This window comes from Apium graveolens, chromosome 5 (genome assembly GCF_009905375.1).
Source record: "Apium graveolens cultivar Ventura chromosome 5, ASM990537v1, whole genome shotgun sequence".
In the NCBI taxonomy this organism is placed as follows: Eukaryota; Viridiplantae; Streptophyta; class Magnoliopsida; order Apiales; family Apiaceae; genus Apium; species Apium graveolens.
In genome coordinates, this window is record NC_133651.1 from 315879078 (window position 1) to 315904235 (window position 25158).

General features: G+C 36.5%; 2 protein-coding genes across 6 annotated transcripts; one reads left to right on the top strand and one right to left on the bottom strand.

Annotated features, from left to right (window-relative positions):
- Positions 1-106: 106 nt before the first annotated feature.
- LOC141659519 (regulatory-associated protein of TOR 1-like) lies at positions 107-16211 on the bottom strand. 5 transcript variants are annotated; one of them, XM_074466429.1, is made up of 23 exons: positions 15784-16209; positions 10496-10598; positions 9568-9650; positions 9328-9486; positions 9111-9227; positions 8825-8985; positions 8187-8341; positions 7933-8077; positions 7770-7848; positions 7533-7634; positions 6594-6677; positions 6396-6506; positions 5866-6219; positions 5575-5761; positions 4196-4738; positions 3642-3971; positions 3425-3548; positions 3023-3147; positions 2784-2929; positions 2360-2458; positions 1956-2041; positions 945-1020; positions 107-842 (listed from the first exon to the last, which is right to left on the bottom strand). In XM_074466429.1, the coding sequence occupies exons 1-23, from the start codon at positions 16012-16014 to the stop codon at positions 504-506; spliced, it is 3939 nt and encodes a 1312-aa protein (XP_074322530.1). In that variant the 5' UTR covers positions 16015-16209; the 3' UTR covers positions 107-503. The 5 variants fall into 5 exon arrangements, with proteins under 5 accessions (XP_074322530.1, XP_074322528.1, XP_074322527.1 ...); XM_074466427.1 differs by having other exon boundaries at positions 4196-4783; positions 8825-8979; positions 15784-16208; XM_074466426.1 differs by having other exon boundaries at positions 4196-4783; positions 15784-16208.
- Positions 16212-18121: 1910 nt separating this feature from the next.
- LOC141661315 (uncharacterized) lies at positions 18122-22085 on the top strand. The gene is made up of 7 exons (XM_074468300.1): positions 18122-18629; positions 18677-19177; positions 19564-19800; positions 19843-20602; positions 20672-20896; positions 20945-21090; positions 21199-22085. The coding sequence occupies exons 1-7, from the start codon at positions 18122-18124 to the stop codon at positions 22083-22085; spliced, it is 3264 nt and encodes a 1087-aa protein (XP_074324401.1).
- Positions 22086-25158: the final 3073 nt, after the last annotated feature.

The window sequence follows — 25158 nt, forward strand, 5'->3', positions numbered from 1 at the left end:
GGTTATTTAGGTTTTTCACTTATAAATATTTTAGTTTAAGAAAAATATGGAAAATGGATAAAATTCTAAAATCCAATAGTTAAATGCACCTTATAATGATGACTCATAGAATCAGTGTTTTTTAGAACATACATTTTATATACAAACAAACAGATTTTTTACAGAACATGTGTAGGGTTATTACTGGAACCAAATACACACCTAGCACAAGGGGAACTAATATGTTCTGGAAGAGAAAATATTTACATCTTTCTACATACATGTAATATTGTTGATGCATCTCCATGGACTGTACTTGAGCATTCTGTATCACCCTCAACAACGGAGGACTAAGCCAATATTATACAACACAAATTCCTAGTGACTACCCTTGTATTTTCACATTTTGACTTACCATCGGGAAAGCAGAATCTTACATGTCGCGATTTGTTGGTAACAATACTGCCACAGGTATCTGACACTCCAGGACTACACAGTGTCACAATCCAGAAGTGTGCCTTAAATCATCTCGGTGAGATAGTCTCATCAGCATAAAGTGAAACACACCCATCTGCAGCACCGGCTGCTAGCAATACTTGATAAGGATGGAAAGTGAGGCAGCTTACTGATCCTATCTTCTGGGCCATAAAAGTGGGGTAATATCGGATGGTGCCTAATTGCTCACCGTCCATATTAAAGACATTAATAAGCTGTTTGGCTGATCCACTAGCGATAAGAGGGGCATGTCTATGAACAGCTAGAGCTGCAAGCGATCCCCTATGGGCATAAATTGTTAAGTACGCATCACGGTGATGTCTAAAATCCAGGAACTGAATGTCACCAGCGTGTGAAGCACTGACAATCTGGGAAAGTACAACGAATATGAAAAGATGACATGAAGATGTGTCAAAGTTTGCTAAAAGAGCGTAATAAATCGTAAACATATTGAGAGCCATATTAAATACCTTAGCGGGATCAAGTCCGGGCTGAAAACCCATCCCCACGACCTTTTGGGTATGTGGTTTAGCTGCCGAAACAAGCCTGGATGACATGGATTATTATAAATACCATCATACATAATTATATTACATGAAAATAAATTAACAGACACGGAGAGGTAATAAAAACCTAAAGAGCACCATAAAACCATACATAAAACTTTATTTGCATTCTAATTTTAACACTAGGCTTATTAATAAAAAAGCTTAGACTCTAACATGAATAAAACAAAAATTAGAATCAAATATATCATGATTTACATGTAAATTTCATTGTTACAAAAATGTAAGAAAGATTATCTGCTGGATTCTATGTTACGGTTGATTTTGTCCATTAAATGTAACATAGAATCCACTCACTTGTAACACAAGTACAAGTCACTTAACAAGTGAGTTGATTACAACATTATTTTTTCCATCGAAGAAAATCCCGGGTTCAAAGAATTCTGCAAATATGTTGACTAAGGTGGAATTGATGCGAATGCGGTGCACTAGTTAAAAATATTAAATGGAGTATATTATGTTACAAGATTTACAACACTGGAGTGAAGATGTGGTCGTACTATAAGTGGGAGATTGTTGGCTTTCGTCGAGTCTTGCACAACCTAATTCGGGGTTTCAGCTTTGCCCATATATCCATTTTTTGATCCAGGCCCAGTTTCTTGTTTTATAAATATTCTCGTATGATTGTAAAACTCTTATAGCACACAATTATGAGAGATCAATACAAAATTAGTAGGGCTTGTGGAGTAGAAATTTCCGAACCACGTAAATCTTTGTCTATTTATAATTGTCGTTTAAACTCTAGTTCTTGTTTATTCCTTTTGGTTTTGTGTTCCCTATTTTACTTTCAATGGGACAGATCAATTTGATCTTTACAAGGGTAGAAATACGTGTAAGTCTGGTATTTTTTTAATAAAAGTAAACACTGACCAAGACTTGGCTAACATTTAAGTAATTTGTTCTAAAAGTGCTTACATGTCAGGTGTTCGAATGTCAAAGAGTCTAACAGAACCATCCGTAAAGCCAGCTGCAAATTCCCTGCCATGTATTTGAGAAGCAGACTACAAAACCACAAAGGAGGGAACTTAAGTTAAAGGAAGCAACCATCATTTAACAAGAGCACAGGAACTTATGGAAGTTTTCTCAATAGAGTTACAACAACGGATTTATTTAGCTCTATGAATTTAGTAAGGAAAAAAAATCATCTAAACTACTGTTGCTTACTATATAATCCAAAGCAAGTTCCGAGAAAAAAGAATTTTAACCAGAATTAGGAACGTTCAGTTAAATTCCGATCCGCAACACAGGGAATACAATATATATAGAAGTTTGACAAAACAAGATGACAACGGAATAGTCAGCGAAGGTGAAACACTCACCAAGGCTGAGATGCTACATTCTGACTGCAAAGGGATGGAATTAATAAGCTGCTCTTTTTCCAAATCCCATACCACGGTAGATAGTTCACTAGAGACATACTAGATTAACCAAAGAAATATAATAAAGATGTAAGTGACATTATACTAAATATATATACATATGGTTTAAATACCCGACCTCTCCTAAAATTTAAAATTTTTTTAGTACATTCCAATATAGATTGCCTACAGCATGCACTGAAGCACTACTTATTTTTTAATAGATTAAAAAATTAAGTATTAGTTTAAAACAATGGAAAACACATTCCTCATATCAATGCTCCAAACATCTTTTCAATAAACTTTGTAATATAACAAATATGACAACTGGTTTGACGAAGCCCCAAGTTCGATGTAAATGTCATAGAGAAAGAGAGATATGTACCAAAAAGCCTGATTGCTGCTGCCAATCAACAACAGCATTCATACTAGAGACAACAGGTCTATGACCTTGGATCGAATAAAAGGCAGTAACAAGTTTCTGTCGGCTTTTAACACTGTAATCTTTCCAAATTCTAATACTTCCATCACCTGTTGATGTAAGCATATCACAAAGGTCAAGCATGAATTCCATCGCAACTTCACGAAATGCAACATTGAAGGGAAGACAGTTGACAAGCTTACTTGAAGCAACAAGAAGCAAGCTGTCATCGAGCTCATTGATTAAGCTGAGCTTTGATATACCTTTGTCTGGAAAATCATGATTACTAAAAGCATTTAGCAAGGTGGCTTCTTCATAATTCCATACCCTTCAACAATGCAAAAAGAGCAGATAACGATGAATGCTATGTTATGTTATGTAATATTGTAATAACAAATTGATAACAAGGTTTCTCCAACTATGACAAATTCAATTGCAATGCTGTTTGTAATTAATATAACCATCTTGAAGATTCAGCATTCCTGGATGGCTAGATTGCGTATGATAGTCTATCGACAGTGCTCAAGTTAGAAAAATCAAGTTTTTCCTGTTGTAACAATCTGGATCTTAAAATGGAACAAGAATTAGAAGTTGAGTTTGCCCACCTGATACGCTCACCCTTGTCTGCCGCAATAACAACGGGTGAAAAAGGTTGCAGCAAGGTTATTTCGGCACCAGTCTCAAATCTAGTATCCCATCCAGCAATTTGATTATGTAGCTTATTAACAGCTGGCAAGTAAAACAGTCCAACTTTATTAAGTTATGAAAGGTTAAGTAATACAATACTAAACCAGAACCAGACAAAAGAATGATGAAACGCACAAAAGTGCTGGCATTTTGATATATCATCAAGCGCGTGTTTTTCCCTCTCCTCTCTTTTTGTATTTATTATGTCACCATGGTCCACTACGGTAAGAAGTGGTTTTAAAAAGTGATCACAACTCCAATTGTAGATACTTGACTGCGGGAGAAAGCTGTGTTCAGAGGAAATAGAGGCTCCAAGAGAACCTAGAAGCGGTTCAGCTAACCCTGAGTCTGGAGAAAACACCAGGTGTGGCCTCAGCTCCAAAGAATAAACTCTTCGCAGGCCTGTTGTGAAGCTTGGTTGAGGAGGACTAACCGGAGGAGTTTTGAAAGTCGAAGACATGTGTCCTGTAAAACAAATTGAACAATAGTTTCCTTGCTTAGAACTTATAGGATCTGACAACAGTAAAGGGGGAGAGTAATCGAGCAGGTAACCTACGTCATGGAAGTTAAATATCTAGATTGCTGAAGAGTGAAAATATAAACAACACTGGAGATTTTTGAAGTTTTGAAGGAAGAAATAAATGTAAATCTTCAAGCAGCACAAAGCCAAGACCAGGAAGAAAATTTACCAGCATTCATGTCGAACAAAGAAGATGACCGCAATATTCCAGAGAGACTATTGGTTGGAGGTGTTGTAAATTCATTTGGCCTTACATTGTGGCCAGTGGACTTGGTAAATTTTGTCGCAACTTGTTCAATCCCAATAATCGATAGTACCTGCCAGCCAAGACCTGCAATGCGTGGGGATGGATCCTTGGCTAGTGTACACATAGCAGAAACACATTGTGATAACAGTGCAGTGTTTAAAGGTCTTGACCTAGCATGATCCATGACCCCGTTGTTAAAGCAGGTCTTCATAATACCAGAATCTGAATGTTGAGATGCTTCAGAAATTGGCGACCCATGCATTACTCCTGAAGTAGCTAGGGGATTACTAGCGGAAATTCTACCATCACAAACCAGTAACTGCTTATCACCACCAGCTCTCGAGATAGGACCAATATGGCAATAATGACTTGGAGTAGTATAGCCACTGCTTGTACCCTTAATAGCGAAGAACGGCAAGGAACTCAGTACTGAAGCAGGCTGATGTTTCAAGATATCTGCAGCAACTGATTTCAGGTGCTTGTTATGACCAAACGCAAACCGCCCCAAAGCTGTAATATGTACAGAAAGTCCAACAATTAACTCTAAAGTAAGTCTTCCATGAAATATGCAAGGAAAAGCTTGTCACAGTAACAGATATCTGATCCAGAATCATGACGTCGACAAAATAGGTGTCAATACCTTTTGCATAACTATCTAAATCCTAAAGTATCAAACATGCTCCAGGAAGCAGGGATTCTCCGTTTATCCCCAACAAACAGTCTGATTTGGAAACATGACATTGACAACATAGGCTCCAATAGTTTTATAATAACTATTTAAAATCCTAAAGTTTCAAATTACTTATATTGATCATGAACCAGAACCTAGGAAACAGGGATTGTGTATTCCCAACAGGATGCCTGATAATCCAGTTCTGGTGGATGCATTACATAATCCTTACACGTTCCAACTCGTTTACTGTTGTCGTATATAAGTTGATAGCAACAGAAACCTAAAAAGCTTGTACTTTTGTAGACATTGGCATTTTGCCTTTTCATATTATGAAGTTTGATACTTGAATGTCTACTCGAAATTACAGACAAACAAAATTATTTACATGCATATATATCTATCTACATGAATAAATAGATGAGGTACTTGTTAAATCCTATTTTCAGGATTCAGAGAACCACCACATATTTATTTGATGTACCTGTATCCACCAGTTGTCAACTTATCATGCTCCTTAATCATGTACAACAAATGAAAATTTTGATTGAGCAAAAAAAAATGAAAAACTTGGCAAGTAAAAAAGTACTGTACAAAAAGATCTGTTGCAATTAAATAAGTTGTTACATACCTAGAGCAACCTCAGTTCTGACCAAAGGGCTTCCATCGGAAACAACATCTAGAAGGCTCTTCCCAATACTAATTTCAGCCTTCACTTTTTCATCATCATGAAGACATTCTTCATCTCTAATATCCCTAGATGAGTCAAACCCAATGTCAAGAAGAGTGCCAAGCGCAAAAACAGCTGAAGCTCTAACCTGAATCCAAAGTTCAAAGTACTACCTGTAAGTATCAAATATATTTACATACATCAGAGCATCACTAGTCAATTGTAGAGAACATTTCAAGAGATGAGGTAAACCTCAGGCTGGGGCTCAGAGAGCAGAGGTGCAAATATGACAGGGGCATCTGCCTGCAAACCTATTATCTGTCCCTCAGTGAAATCTTCCCAAATTTTTCCCAAACACAGGCAAAGCCACTGAAGAAATAACGGCTCAGTTTGTACTCCATTTGCAGTTGAATCCTGAAGGTGCCTTAAGCACACATGTATAAGACCAGCTTCAATACAGGCTTCCTGTCCCCGTCTATGTCCATCAACAATGACTGCTAAAACAAATGCAGCCATTGCACGCTGTTCTGGATAAGTTTCTTCGCTATCAAGGAACCTAATAAAATATTTGTGTCCATCGTCTTTAACTAAATCAACCTGGCATGACTATCAGACACAATAGAAATTTAGTGGGTATGGACTCTATATATATATATATATAAATAGATATATACATATATATATAGAGAGAGAGGGGGGGGGGGAGGGAGGGAGGGAGGGAGACACAGAGAGAGAGAGAGAGAGAGACATTTAGCATATATTGAAAAAGTACTCGGACATACTTTATCGAGTGCAAGGATCTTTGTCCAAATAAACACAAGGATCGGACGAAGTTCTTGTGTAGTTGTTTGTAAAAGCTTCAATACGTAAGGAAATATTCCAACAGACAGAGCCTAACAGAAGATACATTTGTACAGGATTAGAAAGATCTAAAAAAGGAGAGGAAGCTATAAGTCTGTGCAACAGAGTACAGAACATACCAGATCTACGGCCCAAGACCCCATATCAAGAAATCTGCCAAGAAGCACCAGAGCACGAAAACGATGGCAATGACCAAGTAAAACCTAATAATTAGAATGTTTGTTAACTATCCCGTGCTTAGATGCGACACCCAAACATACATAACTATCCTATATAATATTAATAAATATACAAGAGCCTTGAAAGAAAGAACTGGCAAGGACATGATGTCAAGATAAAGATGGTCAGGTACAGGTCACAAAAGTGACTGCCAAGGTAGTAAATGTGTGCACGCAAAAGGGAGTATCAAACATATTCCAACAGGGGTTTGAAGAAAAAATTTGATGACATAAGTACTTTAAAGAATAAGAAAATTAATACTATCAACAGAATACAAGTCAAATATCAAAAACAGACATCGTTATTGTTGCTGCGGACATGGTTGTCTACCAGTGTCTTCACTTAATCACCTAATACTTCAACTTGACAGACATTACTAGATATCATTCAGCTTCAGTCACTGACATAATAAACTTTAACTCAAAAATATTGATACGACAAAATTCATAAGACAATAACAAGATAATATCTGTTTATGAAATATCAGACCCTGGCCACTGGCTAGACATGAACACAGGACAATGGCCAAGAATTGGTTAAGCACTTGGCTCTTGCGCACCCACTCAGGGATGGGCGGCCATAAGAGGCTTAGTCAGTAGTCAGTAGCTTATTGTCTACAAATTTAGGAGACCACTGAATGACGATTATGCTTCTGAGAACAAAGTAAAGTTTTCCAACCAGACTCTGTAGTGATCCACAACTAACATTTTAAACGAAGACTAAGAGGGTATTCATATATGGCTGATTAAATGTCATAAATTGCTAGAGATCCCTATAAAATATATAAAGACTATCTACTTTCTGAGTCGGGAAGTATGAGGGCCAAAAAATAGTTGTACCTGAAGAACAATTGGCAACTGCTCAGGAGGTTTCTTATACTCAGATCCATGATCCAGCCACACCTCAAAAGCTGTCAACTGTTCCGTGAAAAAGGGGCTCGGCTGTAATTAGATCAAATGTAACGAAAGAACAAGCACATTCTAAAATTAGATCACATATAACGCAAAAGAATACGCACATTCTGCAGATCACACGGTCAATAACATAATATTAATGAACAAACTTTAACACCTTGCCTGAAATTCAACAGTGGGGTCCTCAACCAATGCCGGAAGCTGCACAAGACACATTTCAGCAGCCATATCCCATGCATCCCTTCATTACATGACATCAGAACAAAAACAATATAGATGAATATCTCAGACAATCTTCAATCTTATGAAATCTAAATCAACCAACCACATATGATGCTGATGGGTAGCGGGTAACACTGGATGCGAAATTGGAGAACAATTCGCAGATCGCATAATCCTCTCAGCAAGTAAGAAATTTCGGAACAGGCTTGCAACTAATGGATCTTGTCTGAACAACCTTTGAAATAAATCTGGGAAACAAATAATGAACACAAGTACCATATGTCAATACTAAATTCCAGCGTAAGAGATGTACATAAATAAATTAACGAGGAATATATACACACACAGCCCCATTACCGTGTGGGAGAACATTCCAGGCAATTGTATCAGTCACCGCAGTAAATATCCAATTCAGCTCCCCAAGTAGTGTCTTACGGTCAGTTTGCCGACCGGGTATTCTATCTATAAGAGAATAATTGAAAGACCCGTGAAGCAGCGAGCGAGTGCAGAACCTGGAAACAGACATCATTACTAGAAAATGAATTGCAAAATTGTAATGTCAGTTTGATCATAAACAGCAAGCTACATAATTCGAAAAGTGCGAGCCTCCACCAAGTACAACCTATCCTCAAAGTGATGAAGCATGCATTTTTCATAAAACCAGTGCCATTCAGGAAATAAACATTTAAGCTGTAAGAAATTAAAAGTGAGCACAGTGGCTGACCAGATAACAAAAAACACTGCAAAGTGTAACTAAGCGGCATGTCAGGGAAAATGCATGAACAAAATTTTGCATTTAAAATATTTACCCATATATCTTCTAAATTATAATATACCAAATAATCTATAGTTATTACTAGTTAGCCATATTTATGCAATATGTTTTATATTAACAGAACAGCAAACAGAATTGCAACCACTTAGAACATAACATGTTTAATTTGTGAGATATCAGCACACAGTAATAGACTTATAAACATTAATAGAAAAATTACCATCTCAATGCCATTTTGATGGGGGTGGTGAGGCAAGACGTAAATACATCAGCAGGAAACTCGGCAGTTTGTGGAAGCGTCTCATGTGCTTCACAAGCTGCCAACAAAATGCAATCTCTCACAGAAGATTCACAAGAGTCGGAAGAAGTCCAATCCTGGAGCTATTCAATGAAATGATAATCATGTGACGAAAAATTCAAATATTCAAGAAAGAAAAGACTACATACATCATCACACAGAAAAGCTGAAAAGCTACTTAATCGAGTGACACCAGAGTAGCACGTACCTCTACAAAGGCATTTACAACCATTCCTGCAGCAGAGCAATCAAAAACGTATATCGAGGGCATTTTCAACCAAGAATCGAGGTCTCTGATTGGCAGAGGAATATATTGTGTGTAACTCTGCAATAAATATTTCCAATGCGTCTAAATTAATTGCAGGAAACAATGAAACAGATACAATTTATGACATAAGTTATAAGTTACTGATAGTTAGAAAAACCTTGTTAAACAGCCAAATTTCACCATTTGCAGTTGGCTTTGGCACGCCATGACCATTATAATGAAACAGTACTCTCTCAGACTTGGCATTTTTGCGACATGTATTACAGAGTTTCTTCACTTCCTCAATAGTAGGATCTAACTGTATCTTGTACCTTGCCTGATATACGAGTTAAGCAAAGGTCAAAACAGACAACTTCATTCATCTGTTATTGCAGACTACAAAGTAAACTTGTCTAACCCTTGATTGCCACCTTTCATATTGATAACTCAAGGTTTTTCCAATTGTTTCCAATGCTTTTTGAGGAGCCATAGAATTTGGATCTGCAAAAAGTAATATTTGTAATTATAAAGAACACATGATATAGGGAATGTAAACTATTTCGGACTGGACATACAAGGGCAAGTGATGGTGCATATATTTTGCATCTACTTTTAATAATAAACAAACAAAACACAAGCAGGCACTATTCTACAAATTTAACTGGATAAGAAGCATTAAACTTTACACATGGTAAAATGTATATATATGTGCAAAGTAATATGTGGGTAACAATGCAATGCTCTTGCAGTTTACTAAGGTTAAGTAATAATGCAAGGACAAGTATAGAACAAGAAGATTTTAATTGACACTCAATGGATAACTGTAACAAGGATATTATGAGCATTTAAGAGGCCCATTCTCTCCCGAGAAAACAGTACACAATTTCTCTCTTCCCTCTCCGTATCCTCCCTCCCTTGATTTTATAAGGACCCTACAGTTTGTTAATTCCTTCTTCTCTAGTCAGTACCAAATTATTCTAGATTCCCTCCTGCTCCGGCAACAGCCTTTTTGCCACTTTTGCAAAAGATGCAATTACACAGGGAGCTGCCAAGAAGGGAGGATAATCTAAATAACCAAAATGCAAATAAATCTACAAGCATTAACTTCTAATAAAGCGGGAAGTGTAATTTTACGAAATACCGAGTACCCAACCAGAGTAACACAAAACATGAATAGTATTTCTAGTATCCCCAGTCTGTTTAAAGAGGAAGCAACATCAACAAAAGAGCACGGAAATCATCATAGAATCACATGTAAAAGCGTATAAAACCCGAACACCACAAAACAATAATATTCCATAAGAATAGTTCAAGTCAGAAAAACTAAATAGGTTGTAATGATGTACCAATCCAGCACTCCATTCTGGCACAAGGCGATAACTTTATTACATCAGGGGGGTCAACAGTAATATTTAAACATAGAACAAGAGCAACACAGCCTGTCTTCATCTGCAAAAAGAGTGGCAAGTATATTAAGAAAACATAAGGGAGGGGGGCATCTTCAGAGAAAGAAATTAAAAAAACAAATGAGCAATAACGGGTAGAAATATTATTATTGTGCACTGGTCTGATATTTTGGTGAATACTAAAGTTTCTGAATCTTTTCAATTTCTAAGACACTAGCTACAACTTTTCGAAGTGGTATGTTATGAGGCAACTGCAAGTGGTCAAGATCTAAAATATATTTGGAAAAACACTACAAGAAGAATAACAAGGCTTTCTATAAAGATATAAAGATATGAATAGCTCCTGAACATAAAGGATTCATCAAGCCAATCCCAGTCAGTTTTAGCTTATACATCCATCCGAACAAACTCCCTAAAATATTTCTTTTTTGACCAACAATTGACAGCACAAACTACTTAATACCTAATTCCATATCATATATTAACTCACATCTGAAAACAACATATGAAGAATTTAAGCTGTACCTGAACATCAAACATGAGTAAAATAAAAGAACAAGCACCATATATAACTAAAGTAAGAGATGTTAAGCAGTATAATTACAAAAAAAAAATAGAGAACCATGGTATATATTAATAATTTACTCAATCATTGTCTAATTGATAATACAAAATAATTATTTAAAGTTAGTCACAGACATCAAATAGTTACTTGAACAATTTAATATATAATTGTTAAAAATATTATCAGCTCTAACAGATACCTTTTATAACAGACTTACAAGCATACAACATGCTAAGATGAGAAAAATAAGGTATAGAGGGTGTTTGGTTTAGCTTATTTTCAATGAAAATCATCAAAACATGTGCTTTTCCCGAAAAATAAGTATTTGATTCTTTTTTAGATAGCTGGAGGAAAAGAGGCACCACTACTGCAAGTACAAGTATTTTAGTTTCTTCCCAAGTGCCTATTCTTGTAATCTTTTTTAAAAAAATTATGTGACTCACTGGAACAGTTCTAAAACGCCTTGGAATTGCAGCACCTTGTGAACGCCAACGACGAGCACCTTAGCTCCCAACCATGTGCTCATCAGAGCAATGGGTACCACAATGCCAAAAACGGCAATATATGGCGGATGCCACAAAGCCATAACAAACTGACAAGCTACAGTAAATTGTATATATTATACTTGAAGATGCAGAAATTTTTTTTAGTAAATTATTAATTAATTAATTAATATTGATATTTAGACATAAGTGTGTTTGTAATTAAATATTTACTTATCTAATTATGAATATCCTAGAATTCATATATACAATTTACAGTAATAGATAAGTAATAGGCACTAGTTACAAATTAGGACTAATTAATGAATCATTTTCAAAATCTCACTATTTATTTGTTATCTTACTGAGTGCCCGTTTGGGAAATCTTAAAATAAGTAACTTATGACTTAAAATTAATAAGTGGCTTAAAAGTGATAAGTATATAATACTTATAAGTTAGTTAAGTGTTTGGTTAAATTAATTTATAAGTCAGAATTTTTTTTAACTTAAATGAACTAAAATATTTTTTTTTTAAATATTATTATCTTAATTCATGACTTTTAAATTAACTTAACATTTAAAAACATATATTTAAAAACTAAAATTAATAAAAAAAAATCAAAATCAAAATAAATTGAGAAAAAGTATGTCGTTACTAACATTCAACTTATCAGTTTATAAGTTATAAATTCAACTTATAAGTTGGGTCGACAAACACTCATCGATAAGTACTTACGGGCTTATCAGCCAATAAGCAACTTATTGAGCGGTGGCCAAACAGGCCCTGAGTCTCTCTCGGATAAGCTTTTATCCCCTTTTCAACCAATTCTAACCTTTTTGTACATAAAGTGGTTTCAAGATTATTTCCCGTTCTTTTTTATTCGCCTATTTTCATTCTGCCCAATTTTCTAGCTTCACCCAATCATCACAAATCATGGTTGCCTAGTTTTGTATGTACAGATTATATCTTCTCATGTAGATCCCATACTCAGGGTTTTTCTTTTAAAATTTTCAACATGGATTACTTTGTTAGTAAAGGTATAATCATACCCGGTGTTATTAAATGTGATATGTGCACTATGCGATATGTGCACTGAAGCGTAGCCTCCTGGAGCATAAGCGCAACGCGCAATGCAATACGAGCGCTTTTAGAATAAAAGCACAACAGTTGAAATAAAAAAGAGCATTACAATAAATTTAACATGTTATAAGCAAATTATTTATGAAACATGTTAACAATAACCATATTCAAACTCAGGCACAAACACAAAGTCATGGTAACAAAATAAAGACGAGAATCAACAAGAAACCCTATAGATTAGTTGTCTTCTCAATGACATAAATCAGAAACCAATTAGAAACCATCATTTTCAGGCACTTCTTTATTCTTTAATATTTTTGAAATCTTTATCATATCCTCTCACCGTTCTCATTCAATTATCCGCCTTGTACTGTTCGTGTGTGTATATGTACGTTTTTTATGTCTTTATGGTACGTGTAATCTGTAATCGTCAGCTAACTTCGGTTTTAGGACTTTTTTATGACATGTTTCTTCGAAAAAGACTCGATCAACAGCCCAGCAATCAGCCTGGTCAACAAAAAATAAAAAGCGCGTAATTGAAGGTAAAAGTTACTTATGTGGAGATCATACAAGCAAATGTCAATGATTGTAAGTCTCTCCTTCAAGTTGTTAAAGAGACTTTCTGAACAATCCACAAGTCAAGCACGTAGATGATGTATCTCAATGGGTTCAAAAAATTCATGTCCAAGCGTCCAACTGATGTTAAGCACCATTCAAGGATTATGGAATTCCCCTCAAGTAAAATTTTAGATAATTATTATTTTATATTTTTTTACTAACCATTTTTAGTTATTATCAATGGAGAAACTTTTACGAGGTTCCTCGAGAGAAAAGATAAGTAAAAGGGAAGACACTATCTAACATGCCATTACTAAGAAAATCTAACACTTTGCTGCACAATATTCAACAAGTATTAATCATTTATACAATAACTCCAGTTGCTTTCTATTTCATTTCAATCATAAATTATTTGTGCATTGCATATTATTGTCCACTTGTATGACTTAAGAGTAACTAAAAAACCCTCACCATGCAAACGCATGCTACAATTAGTCTAAAGTCGTAAAAGTGAATAGAAAAATGACGAGGAAAAATATCATTAAAATAAAACCAAGATTGACTACAATTGTCACACAAAAAAAAATAATACATACATCCCATGGAACAAATTTATAAATGCTAATTTCGGTTATGGTATCATGTTATCAAAAAGTGTAACATTACTTAGTACTCTACTACTTTTTCTTTATGGTAGTGCATAACTGTGGGAGGACATAATCAGATTAGCTCGCTATCAGTGGGAATCCACAGGCAAGGGCACATACTGGCCATTAAAAATGCATTTAGAAGTCCTAATTTTAGATGCAACACAGTTTGAAATCGGATACAAAACAAATTCCAATCTCATGAATTCTCCAAATCTAAACCCCCAAACCCAAATATAACCTAGAAATAGAAGACATTTAACAAAGCTAAATAGTAAAATCACAAATCAAGCACGATCCCAGTATTCAATAATGCCAGAAATTAGACTCAAACAAAACCTAGAATTATATGACCCTGACAATACAATTACATACAACCCCAATTTCTAACAATACCCCAATGTAAACCCAGATCCCATATAAAACCTATAATCAAAAAATACAGAACTTGTAATAACTCGCACAACGTAAATTGGAAAGAAAAAAGAGGTTTTGTTGGAATACTTTGGAAAAAAATGGTGAGGAAAATTTGAAATCATGTATACATGGGCTAGTTTATGTAGTGCAAAGGGAAGGGAAGTGGCAAATGTGTGGTGTGCTTGTTTTAGTTTATTCATTTTTTAAAAATGAAGAGTTCTGCCTAAATTTGTTTCCCACACATCTTATTGGCTTACGCTAGAAAAAGTAACTTGTGAGATTATCCTAAAAGCAATATAAATAATTTTATTCAATTACGTTCATAAACCTTTACACATTTATCCAGTCAAATTTTCTTTGCCAATAGTTCATTTGATACCAAAACTTTTTTGTGCCTTTGGCATGACCTAACCATGATACTAATAGGATTCAACACTGTTATATTGAAACACATCCAAAATATTAGCCAATTATTTTCTTAGCAGAATATTAGCCATCCAACCAACGATACTGCAAGAATATAATTTTAATGGCAGAGTCCTGCCAAACCAAGCACACTATATAATTTATAGATATGAGCTTCTTTGATTTTTGAACCAGATGTGAAAAATAGCCTTTAGCAATCCTCATAAGGGCTACCTGTTTGAAACTAACAATAGTATAAAAAATGATTTAAAAATGCAATAAAAATGAAAATGGAAGTAGCATCATCAATTTCAATTGCTTTATTTTCTAATACACACCAATGTGTGCATCGCTCTTTCTTGTATTGTATAGTCTCACAATCTCCACTTAGATGCCAGCATCTAACATCAACGGCTCGTGTGAACAATGTCCTAAAGTTTGTATTCTACTCCCTCTGTCCCTCCCATTTGTTTACACTTTCCTTTTTTGGATGTCCCTTCCAATTGTTTACATTTCAAAATTTTCCAAAAATAGTAAAGTTTTTATAATTTTTAAATTAACTACATTCACTACTTTCCTCCACTATACCCACTTTATACATATAATATTAATCGGTCCCACTACTTTACTCATTTTTTCAACTTTTTTCCACTACTTTATCATTTTTCTTAAACTCCGCGCCCCACCCAAATGTAAACATTTGGGAGGGACGGAGGGAGTAATTTCTAGGACTACTAATTGAAAATTCTAATGAGAAAACATAGAGATTGATGCACCTAAGTACGGACTCACATAACTTAGGTGAGTACAAAACATTTTTTAATGTGAACGCACGAGGGTATTATGGTAATCACATAAATAATTTAAAAATTACAATTCTACCATTAAAAATACACTGCATACTTAGGTAAGCCCCCTAAGTACGTACTTTGGGGGCATTTTTCTCGAAAACAAATTGTTAAAGCAACATGATTAATGACATGATTAGCAAAACAATCATCCAACTTCCGCAAAATAGCATCAATCGAAATAAGTTAAATTAAAACAAAAAAAAGTGAATTGAGGCAGCTTACTCTATCCTTAGGCCGCCATTTGGAAACCAAACCACTATCCAACCGACCAGACGAAACACGGGTTTCATCATGTCTAAGTTCACACAACACACTAGTTTGCGGGAAATAAGCAGCAACAGTAGACTGACTATAACTAGTAATACTCGCAGCATCAACATCTCCAGAATCACTATTATCCACAAAATTCATCACTGTAAATTCATCCAAATGACTCGAAATTCGAGGCGCCATCAAGTCAACCTTTCAATTTACATAACAAGGGTTTCAAAGTAGAATGAAACCCTTGCGAAAATTCGGAGATTCAATAAAAGTTATGGTATGGGGTCAACTATGAAACCCCGGGTGATGATGAGATTCGTGTATTTGTTCTTTTACTCATTTTTGGAGCCGAATCAAAATATTTGTTGTAATTATCGGGGTATCAAAAGTAGCGAATAATGATAACCCGTTACATTGACTTATTGACTTGACGGAAAACGTTATAACATTAGCGGGGCTGTTACTGAGCGGCATAGTTGGATTACACATAACCCACTCGACCCACTTGCTTGTATTCTCACATACTACATTAATTGTAATCTGATTATAGAATAGTAACATTTAAATCTTATTTTAACTTAATAACTAAGTTTTTAATTTTAGATATCAAGTTTCCTTTTATATTTACAAAAAATTAATGTGATATATGCAAATTTTGATTTTTAAAACAAATTCCAATCTCTTTTATCATAAAGAAAATCAATTGTTTTTGTTAAATTAAGTTACGATAAAGATAATAAATTTTTTATTTTTAAATTTTACAATTTTGAACTTTCTTACTATTCAAAATGGATTATGTTACAAAAACAATATTTACTGAATTTTGACACACTCCAAAGTGTTTAAAAAATTATATTTTTTTTGATGTTATAAACTTAGAATTTCATTTATAACTTTGACACAGATAAAATTAAATGAAATTAAGAAAATGCATTTGTAAAAAGCAAAAATAGAAAATTATTTAAAAAGATGTAAATTTAAACATCCAACACAGTATTATAATCTTCCGTCATCATCAAACCCAACAAAGCAGATATATTGTAAAAAGAAAAAACTGAGCAATTTACAATTTTACATCATTCTCAAGCACAAGAGTGAAAACACCCATACATAATACACATGTGTGTACACAAAATCGTTCTTTCTCTTTCAACAATAACTAGCATAATAACTCGTGCGAGGCACGGACCATTTTATAGAGTTTTTTTATACATCATGCAATTATAATGTTTGTAGAGCAACTCCAACAATATTCTTATATAGGCTCTTGAGTCAAATTTTGAAGAAATGGAGATAAAATTTCTCTCCAACAAGCTCCATGTCCCCCTCTATAATATTAGGAGCTTCGAATGCTTCCTCACTTTTAGGAGTGAATATCCCCTCAACTATTATTATATTATATTTTTTTTACCCATTATTTTATATTTAATGAATGAATATAAACAGGGTAGTAAGTGTACGTTTAAAAAAAAACGATTAAACTTAATCTGTAAAATGTCGTTAGTATGTTTACAAATAAAAAGCTACAAATTAACATATATGTTGAATACAGACTTGACTAAAATCTTGAATTTTATTTAAATAAACTATATGTACTGCTCTATATTATTACTGAATTAACTACTAACTTACAATTAACAGGGGATTTATGCTTTTTATGTGGTTTATTGTCACACACGGAACGGTATTGTAAGAAGAAACGAGATGAAAGTTCATCAGCTGAAGTAAGAGGATGGGGCAGTTGGCTCAGGGCACTACCACGAAGAGGGGTGGCGCAGAACCGTAGCAAATGGCTCAGAGATGAAGGAACAGCTGGATGGGGAGGTAATTTCGGAAAGGATAAAGATCAGGGAATTCAAAATTCGACAGGTGCTAATTCAGGGGGTTTGAGTGCGCAAAAAAGGAATGTTGTTATGACGGATGCGTCTTTGGCGGGATTGGATAACTTTGGAGATATATCCGGTCCTCAAGCGGAGGGAAACAAGTTTTTAATTTTAAATAATGGGTTGAATTCGTGTGAACTAGACGGGCTGATGATTGAGGATAGGAAAAGACAGAGAACTGGGCTCAACGACGATATGGACCTGGACAAAAATCTTTACAACACCAACCATGATTCTGGGCTTTCTTATAGTGATTGCACTAAATCTTCTGAGACTGTTTTGGCTAAGCTTGCACAGCAAGCTAGCCAACCCAAATTAATTGCCTAAGTTGGAACTGTAGGGGCCTTGGGAAAGCCCGTACAGTTCGTGTACTAAGCGATCTCATAAGAGATTGCAAAACCGAGGTGCTGTTTTTAATGGAGACTATATCTGTAGCTAGCAGGATTGAAGAACTGCGGATAAAGTTGGGTTTTTCAAATTGCTTTTCTGTAGACCGTATTGGTAGAAGTGGAGGTTTAACAGTTTTTTGGAAAATGAGTGCAAAGTGTTCAATTGTTGGTTACTCACAAAATCATGTCGATTTAGTGTTTACAGAGAATAATATCCAAAAGTGGAGGCTTTCCTGTTTTTATGGATTCCTGGAAAGAGCTAGGAGAAGTCAGTCTTGGGAATTAATATGTAATCTAGCTCAACTGTCGACTCTCCCCTGGTGCATGGTAGGGGATTTTAATGATCTATTATATGCAACGGACAAAAAAGGTATTCACCCTCACCCTGAATATCTAATGAGAGGCTTTCAGAATGCGATTGATAGTAGCTCTCTTGCGGAACTAGATCTTAATGGAGGAAGTTACACTTGGGAGAAGGGCAGAGGCACGAGAGAGTGGGTGCAGGAGCGTTTAGATAGAGCATTTGCAAATATGGGTTGGTGGACCTTATTCCCCCTGTGAAACTCAAGGTGATCACTACAGCTGTGTCTGATCATGATGCAATATTCTTGGAATTGCTAAGTGTGGAAGTACCTAAAAGAGTTTTTAGATTCAAGTTTGAAAACACGTGGCTCAAGGAATCCACATTTGTGGAAGAGGTTAAACAGTGTTGGGAGAATCTTCCTGCTTCTCATTTAGTCATTAAACTGATGTCAGTATCGGGCTATATGGAGAAGTGGGGGCGGGACTTTTTTAACAAATTCAAACAGAAAGTTAGAAATCAGAAGGCTCTCATGGATTCTCTACAAGATAAATTAGATGAGTGTAGTGTGAAGGAGTTTGTGGAAGCTAGGGATCGTTTAAATGAAATTTTGTTACACGAAGAGGTGTATTGGAAGCAGCGTGCTAAGTTGTTCTGGCTTCAAGAAGGCGATGGAAATACTAATCTTTTTCATTCTACTGCGACTACAAGAAAGAAAAAGAGTAGAATTAATTTTTTGGTGACAGAGGAGGGGACCAGAGTTGATGATGCTGAGCGGATGGGTATGTTGATAAAAGAGTACTTTCAGTCTAAGTTTGTTGCACCTGGGGGGGATTGATAATACAAGAAGTACGAGTAACAGGGTAGTGTCATATGATCAAAACAGAGACCTAATAGCTGATATGACTTATGAAGAATTTAGTTTGGTTGTGAGTCAGATGCACCCTGACAAAACTGCGGGACCAGACAGATTAAACCCAGCATTTTTGGAAGTTATTGGGTAAAGAGGTGTTCGAGAGTTATCGAGATTGGCTGCAAGGTACATCTTTCCCAGCTGACTTAAATCATACGAATATTGTTTTGATTCCCAAAAAAGAAAATGCATGTGTACTAAAAGATTTCCGCCCTATAGCCCTGTGTAACGTCTTATATAAAATCATTGTGAAAGTCCTTGCTAATAGATTGAAGAAAATCTTACCTCAAATTATCTCTGAGGAACAATCCACTTTTGTGCGTGATAGATGTATTTCAGACAATGTTATTGTGGCTTTTGAAATTATTCATCATATGAGAGGGGAGAAAAGGGGTGAGGAGGGTAATGTAGCTTTGAAGTTGGATATATCCAAAGCCTATGATAGAGTAAACTGGGATTACTTGAGGAAGCGGATGCAGGATATGGGCTTTTGTACGACATGGATTAATTGAATGATGAAATGTGTGACAACAGTATCTTATGATGTGTGTTTCAATGGTGAAACGGTGGGTCCAATTTGTCCTAAACGAGGTCTACGTCAAGGGGATCCGCTGTCCCCTTATCTGTTTCTCTTTTATGCAGAGGGGTTGTCGAATCTTTTGGACAATACAGCTGCAGAAGGTAGGATTCAGGGCTGCAAAATCAGTATTGGGGCTCCAGAGGTTACCCATTTATTTTTTATTGATGACAGCTTCCTTTTCTTTAAAGCATCGAAGGAAGAAGCTCATCAGATAAAATTAATTCTAAATGCTTATGAGAATAGTTCAGGACAGGCAGTCAACTACTCTAAATCAGGCATTTTCTTCAGTTCTAATGTCAGAAGGGACAAGCAAAGGGAGATCTCTGGAATACTGGGAGTTCATGGAGATATAACTAAGAGTAACTACTTGGGGCTCCCGTCACTAGTTGTGAGATCGAAAAAGAGAGTATTTGGTTTTATAAAAGAAAAAGTTTGCAAACGTATTGATAGTTGGAGATCAAAACCAATATCGAGAGCTGGTAAGTCTATTTTAATTCGAAACGTAGCCCAAGCTATTCCGTCTTACAGTATGACTTGTTTTCTGCTACCTAAAAGCCTAATCGACGAGATTGAAAAAATGTTTAATGCATTTTGGTGGAAGTCTGGTTCGACAAGAGGTAGAGGGATAAGATGGCACTCATGGGATGCTATGGCTATGCCAAAATGTAAAGGCGGGATGGGTTTCCGAAATTTATATGGCTTCAATATAGCCTTGTTAGAAAAGCATATTTGGAGATGTATCTAGTGTCCTGAACTTTTAGTATCCAGAATCTTAAAATCCAGATACTTCCCTCATGAAAGTATTTTGGCAGCAAAAAGGGGTTCAAAGACAAGTTGTATCTGGACAGGGATATGGCAAGCGAAAGAACATCTGTCTCAAGGGTTTCGCTGGGTGTTAGGTGATGGAAATGACATAGTAGCAACTAAAGATGCGTGGCTGGCTCGTAAAATAAATTTCAAGGTGCACAATTTGCCATTGTACGAAGGAAGGAATGAGAAAGCTATGATGTATTTCTATCCAGGTACTAAAATCTGAAATCCTGAGATGATCCACAGAAGTTTCAGTAGAGATGATGCTTTAGCTATTCTGGCAATGATTGTGCCTCAACGTCAAGTTGAAGATCGAATAGTCTGGTCCAAGTCAATTGATGGTCATTATAATGTGAAGATTGGTTACCGTCTGTGGCATGATCTATACGCTGGTATTTCAAGATGTGTTCAATCAGGAGGATGAAGCAGGATCTGGAGATTGGCAATACCTCATAAGACAAAAATCTTTATATGGCGTTTTTGTCGAGAAAATGTTCCAGTTCGAAGTAATTTGAGAAGCAAAGGTGTCAACACGCCCATAATCTGTCCAATGTGCAGTGCAGATGTTGAGCACCTTCTTCATTTGTTCTTTGAGTGTCCGTATGCTAATAGTTGTTGGCAAACAGTGGGCCTGAGTTATGATATGAGGGAGATTACTTCAGCACCGGAATGGTTACTTCGGAAATTAGAAACAGCAAAATATAATGAGGTTGTAAAAGTGTGCATCACTTTGGGGGGAATTTGGTATTGGCGTAACTGCAAGGTGTGGAAAGATAAATACCTGAATCCGTCTATAGTAATGGCAAATTGTTTCAAGGTGTTCAAAGAGTGGAAGGATGCCAGAGCAAATGTTGTGAATAGAGCAGGGAACACAAGAGCTAATGGTAATGCTAGCAAGAAATGGGAACCACCATTGCCAGGCGAGTTGAAGGTGAATGTAGATGCTTCTTTTATAGCTGGTTCTGAATCTTTCACAGTAGGCATGGTAGCTCGAGATTGTAAGGGTCTGTTTATTGAAGGCAATAGTATCACACTCACATGTCCAACTACAGTCGTGGAGGCGGAATGCATAGGGGTTAGAGAGGCACTGTCATGGGTCATGACCTTTCAGAACAAAAAAATTAAAGTGGAGTCAGATTCATTACTCACCATTAGAGCTATACAAGGGAAGAGGTGTAATCTCATGGAGATTGGCCACGTCATTGAGAGCTGTAGATCGATGCTTCAACATCTACCTTTAGTATCTATTAATTATGTTAGAAAGCAAGCAAACAGGGTGGCTCATAGTTTAGCTAGAATCACCTGTTCGGTAAATTGCTTTACTGTATTTTCATCTCCTCCTAATCATCTGGTGGAGACTATTTTGAATGATTTCTCGATGGAATGAAATAAAATGAAGTTGTTTCAAAAAAAAACTTACTCAATTTAAAAAGATAAAAAATGCATAACTGAAGTCAGAATGACTTGCAATCATAATATACAATAATGTAAAATTTACATTATTGTTAATATTAAAGTTGATTTTAATGAAAAATGTTAGTTTTTGAAATTCAACGTATGTATGTATGGGAAAATGTTAGTTTTTTATTTACACTGCTGTTAACAAAGTAAGATTAAGTTATATGTATGTGTGTGTGTTAGCATGTAAATTATTGTATGTTACATCTCTTAATAAATTATGATGGTTTCAATTATTTATATACTAAATATCTAATTTATGTACATGTATAATCATTATTAACATCTAGTGAGATAATTGATTACTTAAATAACACACATTTATAATTATTCAAAAATTAAAATTATGTAATAAATAAATTGCTATAATTTATATATGGTATTCACATTATCACTGACAAACAATCCATATCTATTTTTTACGCAACCGGGTATCAATCATGGTTGTAACATAAAAATGAATTATATATTTTTAAGACTTATTATTGATATTCATGATTTTTTTTAAGAATTCGAAAGAAAAATTGTATTTATATCGTTTTTTAAACCGTTTTTAAGTTTCTTTCAGAACGACTCTAATATTTCTTCATATAATTGATAGGGTACAAGATACCCGTATAGGCGTCGACCTGGACTAAAGGGAGACATGCTCAACCGATCTGCTAAGACCCCCCTCTCCCAGGCCAATCAAGCATAGGAGCCCAGGCCCGGGTCTATCCTACCTCCCGGATCCGGATCCGCCTGCCTACCTGGATCCGGATCGGGGCCAAAACCACAGTTAGAGAGGTCTCAGCAGACGCATCACATTCCACAACCCGCCAAGGAGGGGTACGTGGGCACGTGACTATGACAGCTATCAACAACCAACACACCAGACAAGCACGACGCGTGTCAGAGGCCGTTAGGACACTCTGGAGGTGGTCCTCCCCTGGACACGTGTAAGCAATCTGCCCAAGCCAGGCGTCCTCCGCTCCCAAGATCCAACGACCCAGATTTAGAGGTAACTACCCCTAAACCCTACCTTGGGGCTATATATACCCCCAAGACTGAAGGGTTTAGGGGTTGGAAAATAATTTCTCTTGCACCCACACACTCACACACACTCAAAAACATATAGCAGCCATCACATAAAAACACACATACACAGCAGCCTCTAAATTATATAAACATATATCCCTTCATCTTCTCCAAAGCCTGTTCTCATTCTCACACCGGAGGCGCCGCGGGAGCCAAACCCCCCTTCCGGTGTTGTTTTGCAGGCGCCCAACCAGCAGCTACACCCCATCCGCGCATAGAAGGTCCAGGAACGCCGTCGGACGGAGCCGCCCGCTCACCGGAGTTATCATTTGGCGCTAGAAGGAGGGGCCTCCATCCTTGGGTCTCGGTGCCCCTGGATTCATCTTCATCAGCAAACTCTTGAGAGAGTCCACTTTCAAACCTGTAAGAACATAAACAACCAAACCCTTTCTTGAATATGAGTTTTCATTTTGAACACGTTTGTATGAGCTTCTTGCTTTAGGTCGTGTTTGTGTGAGCCCGCTCTTGTTTGTTAAGTTTTAGTTGTTTAGGGTTTGGTAGTCTTGGTAATCTCGAAGCCTGGGGTTTAATAGTCTTGGTGGTTTAAAACCCAGAACTGTTTTAGCTTGCGTATTTTCTTTTGTGTTCAAGAGCCTTTTGTTCTTGTTTGGTATTATTTTTAGCAAAACCCAGAAAGTTTGCTTGCTGTTATTATGGACAATTTTTGTAATATTCAAAAAAGCAACCTCAGATCCACATTTGTAGCCTCAAATCTTGGTTAGTTGTTTGTACAATTGTGGTAATGGCAAGAGCAGGAAAAAGTACAGCTGGTAGGCCCTCCGCCAGTACCCACATTCAAGATCAAGACCCCTCTCAAGTTCAAGAACCTGGGGGAGACAGGGAAACCTTCCAGGAGCAACCACTGACACAGCATACTCCAATCAGGGATGCTAGAAATGTCATAGAGCTAAATCAGTACAAGTACACAAATGTTCCAGTTGCAGAGGAGCATATGGCTAACTTAACAAGCCATGAACTTGCTGAAGCAATCAGGCTCTACAGAGATGAACAAGCCCGGGCTCAGATGGAATTTGAGCAAGATGATGAGCAAGAAGAGTCCGGGGACTCTCAGCAATCCAGGAGATCTGTCTTCGACCGAATTGGGGCTAAGGCAAAAAAGAATCAAAAGGAGCCTAGCAAGGAGACAGAAGCAACCAGAAAGAAAAAGCTAGAAGAAATCAGAGAAAAGATAAGAAAAGAGGAGGAGGAAAAGCTGGAGCAAAAAATTCAGAAAAGAATGCAGATGGAGGAGGAGAGACTCCTAGCTAAAACAAATGGAAAAAGAGCACAGAGGGACCCTACCCCCGAACTCATTTCCGATGACGAAGAGGAGGGTCAGAAAGACCTCAAGGAAATGATCTACGAGCTCCAGAGAAAAATGGAGAAAGAATCCAGGGTGGAAGTTGGGGAAACCCTCACACCCTTCAGCCACTCCCTAGAAGCCATCTCCCGACAGAAAAATCTCAAACACTACAACTTCGATTCTTTCGATGGGCTGGGGGATCCGGAAGAGCACCTCAACTATTTCGAACAGATAGCTCAGATATACTATTACAATGACTTGACGAAATCCAGATTCTTCGCCTCGACCCTCAAAGGGGGGGCTCAAAGATGGTTCAGCAGAATCCCATCAAGAAGCATCCACTCCTGAAAAGAATTCAGAGAAGCCTTCCTTAGAAGATTCAGAGCTAATAAAACACATGAAATGCACATGTGCCACCTGGAGACAATCCGCCAGTACGATAACGAAGTACTCTCAGCCTACATGCGGAGGTTCCAGGAAGCCATCAACAAAGTTTCGAATCTCGATGAAAGGGAGGCTCTAAGCATATTTCGAAGAAACCTGGATCCAGAACACAATGAGAGATATATTATGGAATTGATAAACAAGGAACCCCAAAGCCTGGCCGCTGCTTATTCTATGG